The sequence below is a fragment of the Montipora capricornis genome, chromosome 9 (genome assembly GCF_036669925.1).
Source record: "Montipora capricornis isolate CH-2021 chromosome 9, ASM3666992v2, whole genome shotgun sequence".
Classification (NCBI taxonomy): Eukaryota; Metazoa; Cnidaria; class Anthozoa; order Scleractinia; family Acroporidae; genus Montipora; species Montipora capricornis.
In genome coordinates this window covers 40,822,926-40,827,925 of record NC_090891.1, presented here as the reverse complement: position 1 = coordinate 40,827,925, position 5,000 = coordinate 40,822,926, and the positions used below count along the sequence as shown (strand labels likewise).

The 5,000-nt window shown below is 42.8% G+C and overlaps 1 protein-coding gene across 1 annotated transcript in view; it reads left to right on the top strand.

Moving 5' to 3' along the window:
* Positions 1-5,000, top strand: part of LOC138016006 (uncharacterized) — a 14,023-nt gene that overhangs the window by 113 nt on the left and 8,910 nt on the right. Inside the window, exons 1-4 of the mRNA XM_068863171.1 lie at positions 1-207; positions 349-436; positions 848-1,022; positions 1,986-2,127. The exon at positions 1-207 is cut by the window's left edge and continues 113 nt beyond it. Coding sequence (XP_068719272.1) covers positions 120-207; positions 349-436; positions 848-1,022; positions 1,986-2,127 — 493 coding nt within the window. The 5' untranslated portion in view covers positions 1-119. The remainder of the gene's footprint in view (positions 208-348; positions 437-847; positions 1,023-1,985; positions 2,128-5,000) is intronic.

The window sequence follows — 5,000 nt, the reverse complement described above, 5'->3', positions numbered from 1 at the left end:
TTCGCAAGGAACTTCATTAATGAATACCACTCTTACTTCAACTTGACTTCATCGCTCTTCCCGCAAACCAGCTGTTCAATCATCGAATTCCAGTTCTTCGTTAAGTGAACGACAACAAAATGCCGGAGGATAGAGAAATAGCTTCTCCTGTAATAAGCAACGTGAAAAATCCTCCTTGGGGAACCGAGCCCGATACTCCTGCCACAGGTTTGTTAACAAATGTAGATCGACTCGCTGCAAATCGATGTCGATATCGCCAAATGCAAACAGTAGCCATGTACAGTGTTGATGCAAGCGTGTAAATTGATCCTTTTTATTGTATTGATTGTTTGTTCGTTTGTATAATAGCGTCTGCTATGAGAAAGAAGCAGTTTCCATGGACGACCTATGCAAGAGACTACGTCGGTGCGACCGTTACGCCGGCGTATCCACAAAGGTAAGGAGAAATGCAAATTTCTAATCGGAAACGATTCCCGGACCGTTTCTCTTATGATTATGTCCACCGCAATCAACTCTCAGTTCAGTGTCAGTTCGTCGTGAGCAAGTTATGCGGCAGCGCAACCGCTCGCGGTCAAGGCTTCGAATCCCGTTTGGTGATAAGAAGACAAACTGCCAAAGGTGTCACTTTGTAAGACTCTGGTATTAAAGGTCTTAAAGATCTGGTAAAGATAGCAAATATTATAGAAGGCCGATTAAAAAACACCGCAAGGTGCCATTTTTAACCCATATCTTCTCGAGAGCAAGAAGCTGCCAAGCAAAGGAAAAGTTGCCGAGCATCTTGAGGCTTAAGCCCCAAGACGACACCAGCTGATTATAACTTCTGATTTTGTTTTCCTCCTTCGGCTAGGATGCGGACCGCTGAACACCTTCTTTCCGGTTGGCCATTTGAATCCAGTCATTACAAATCAACTTTCAGAACACCACAGTTGGCTTACTGTCGTCACAATGTGCAACCTTCCTCAGTTCATCGGAAAAACAACCCACACGCTGCCTTTATAGACCCTTACCAATACCCAGATAAGGTATTAACTTGTCATAATAATACTATTGCCTCAGAAAATGACGAAGACATGGTAGGAGAACCGTCAGAACTGTGCCAGCTGCGAGATAACTTGGGCTAATTTAAGCCCAGTTTATACGACAAATACCCGTTTGAATTTGGCCCCGGTGCCCAAAAAATGAACGGCTCGGCACCCTCCATTTAATTTGTGTCGTGTAAATGAATATTGGTGACAGAAGTACTCCTAAACCTACGGGACCCGAGATCATTTGGATAGGTGGTCTCGGCACCCGTACAGTTTTCGGGAACTCGTGCTTAATATTTTACACGACAAAAATGGAGGGTGTCGGGCCTTAAGTCTTAGGCACCAGAACCAAATTCAAAACGGTACCGTGCCCAAAAGGTTGTCGCGTGTAAACCGGGCTCCACTCTTTTTTCGGCTCGCTTGATTCTTGCCGTCTTTTCATGGCCCGATCCTAACGGTTCGTAAGCAGGCATGAGGCAATCGTTTTCGTTGCATCAAGGATGATCACAACCTCTGGCTGTTGCTTAAGAAGAAGTCCGTGAAAAGAAGTTTTTGACCTTCATGAAATTATGAGCCTACCTCTGACCACTTAACACATTTTTGAAATATCTATAATTTGGGAACTCCAGCCGTTATAATCTTCCTAGCTTCTTGTTGACCTCTTTGCGATTGGCATTGAATATATAATATTAGTATATACTAAAACAGTGGATAGCGTTGAAGGCGCTCTCTGATTGGCTACTCAAACTTCCAATGATCCTTTGCTAATCACCTCAACTTCGGTGAATAGTTGTTAACTATTTTAAACAGTGGGGATATTTGAATGAATATATGGAGGTGTTTACGTTTATGCATTTTCACTGGTCTGCTGGTGCAAACAGTCCGCTATGACAGTCTTTAGTTAGTAAGTGGTTTAAATGCGAACACTCTCCGCATGACCGATTATTTTGGTTCTTTTAGTCCTATTTAGTGTGGAAGAACAATCCAGCATTGAATCTACCTCCCATCCGGGAGACACAGTCGGCGCCAAACCTTCTTCAACACAACAAAAGCCGTTTCTTTACAACAACTTATAATTCAGTATTCAATGCCCGACCAATGGGTAAGTCTAAGAGAAAATAAGTTGGTAAGTCGCAGATACAACATGAGCGAGTGATCTGAATGAACCTTTACAATGGGCTTGCCGTAGGCGAAAATCGCGCTCATTCAAATGGGGAGGGAATAGAAAGATCTAACATCGAGTTTACGTGAAACGGAAGGGGTCTCTCTTCTTTTGCGTTCGCTGGGCTGACGAGTATGGAAAACAAACCCTCTGCCATGGGTCGAATATCACTGTTGAGCATGCGCGGCGGTTACTTAGCGACCATACCCTCACGTGATACCTCATGTTGTGTGGGTTGTGTAAAGGAATGCGCGGGACACAGCGTACGGTGGGATCAAAGTGAGATACATCTCTTTTGCAGTACTCGTCAGACCTGAGAGCGCAAAAAGAAAAGTGACCTTTGCTAGCAGGGAACTCTTATTCTTGTTTGTCTTTCTCCTTTAGAAGTTTCTTGATATCTGGAGCTTACAGGCAAAAAATGAGCTAATATCAAACTTAGTTATTACAGTGGGGGTCGAAATGCTTGTCACATGTATAAACCCATTTAGCCAGTCTGCTTGCCACTTTTTGCATTCTTCATTCCTTGGAGCAGGAACCTTCCAAATGGCTATTCCCTTGGTTCTTCGGCACGATCCACATCCAACCACGGTGCAGTTATCACCAGGCATTTCGAACTGATTAATATCTTCTTTTTAAACGACTTAAAGTTGCTTTAATGATAATTTAAAAGAATTTGATTCGCCAGACATTGCAACTTCAAGAACCAGACGACGCCATCTTGGATTTGTGTGTGCTCGGTCATTGTCACCTGACTTCGAAGAACTCGCACAATAACGTCATCAAGTTTTCCCGGTTTCGTAACCAGTCCCCTCTATTAACTAAGTACAGGAGCTCATCGAGGGGAAAATCTATACCTCCACTAATTTCGTTCAAACGCGACAAAAACGTAGGCAACTTTTTAGTTAAAAGCGCACTCATAACTAACGAGCAACCCGGCACTTTCAAATGCGCACGCTCACGATGCAAAACTTGTCCTTTCACTCTAAACACTAGCAAAATATTGGGACCTAAGCGATCTGTTAAGATCACCGATCGTTTCACATGTACCTCCACAAATGTCATTTATTGCAGAACCTGTACGTTATGTAATAAATTATACATTGGCGAGACAGGTAGACGACTAGGCGACCGATTCCGCGAACACCTTCGCGATGTTGAGAAGAATGGCAAAGATGCATCTAAGCCAGTCGCTCGTCGTTTTAATCTCCCCAACCACTCCAAACAGCACATGGCTATCTGCGGCCTTTCCCTACATCTAGGTACGACAGAAAGCCGCAAGAATCTGGAACAAAAATTCATCTTCGGAAATCGGGTGTCGATTTGGAAGACTTCCAAATCGACACCCTTAATCCCCACCGTCGGTATTAACGAACGCTTTTGAATTAACTAATGTATTCCTGTTTTTGACGTTGCCATGTTACCATTAATTGCGTAGCTCCTACTCTACTATAAAAACTACAAATGAATGAAGGGGGTAGTTTCTAAAGAAACTGTGGTGCCGCGTCGGTGGGGAAGTATACAAAAATTTGGTTTTATCAACGGAGTTGATAATGTAAATTGGTCACCGCACAGAGATTCTAAAAGCTGACGTTTCGAGCGTTAGCCCTTCGTCAGAGTGGATTCGCTCTGACGAAGGGCTAACGCTCGAAACGTCAGCTTTTAGAATCTCTGTACGATGGCCAATTTACATTATCAACTCTGTTGATAAAACCAAATTTTTGTATAAAAACTACACACAACCCACAATTCCTCGATTCGCTCTGACGAAGGGCTAACGCTGGAAACGTCAGCTTTTAGAATCTCTGTACGGTGATCAATTTACATTATCAACTCCGTTGATAAAACCAAATTTTTGTGTATTACTTCCCCACCGACGCAGCACCACAGTTTCTTTAGAAACTGCCCCCTTTTTTCACTGTTATAAAAGCCAATAAAAACAAAGCTATGTCATCGTCAAGGGAAACATGATACTCTTCGCGGGAAAAAAAATCCTAAAAATTAATTTACTCGGGAAATTGTTAACTCAAGGGATTAGTGGAGATAGAGCCTCCCCTTTGATGAGCTCCTGCTATGTATCAAAAGAACTTCTTTTATTTTTGAAAAAAAACGTAAGTTTTCAGCCCGACGCTTGCCGTTTTCCGTAAACGCGATATCAAATACTTATCATAATAGAGCGGTTTTCAATTGAGTGTCGTAAAAGAAATACCAAAGTGATTACTTCGACCAATCACAGCAGGTGTAACCAGCGCAATAAACTAATCCAAATTGGTAACAATTCCATGTAACTTGATCAAAGCGCGGGAAAAATCGCGCGTGCAAGTCGCGGTTGGTTTGGTTTTCCGTATTTTCCTTCTCAATACGAGCATCAAGAGTTTCGCGCTTCCGGTTGAAACGCAGCGCATCATGGGATAGGCTGTCCAGAAAAGTGAACACCAATTCTTGAATGCCAGCCATACTGAATATCTCCTGTTTCAGATCGCGTCTCTTTACTCCCGATTCATACTGCATTTTTCCACTGAAATTCCTCCTTTAGCCGTTGCATATTGGTCAGTAATCCTATAAACTGGTGAGTAAATCCATTTTATGGCAGTAAAACCTGATGAGTTTTGAGGCTACGAGGCGTGTTGCTCGCTAAATGTTTCACGTCTGTAATCATTCTGTTTTGATTTCTTCTCTAGGTATAGGATTTCGGCAATCGGATTTGTGTACTTATTTGCTTTCCAACAGCGGGAAAAGGCTGACTAAATGGGCAAAACAAACCTGCACTGCCTTCATGCATGTTTGAATAGGACACAAACGTGCGATTGTGAGCC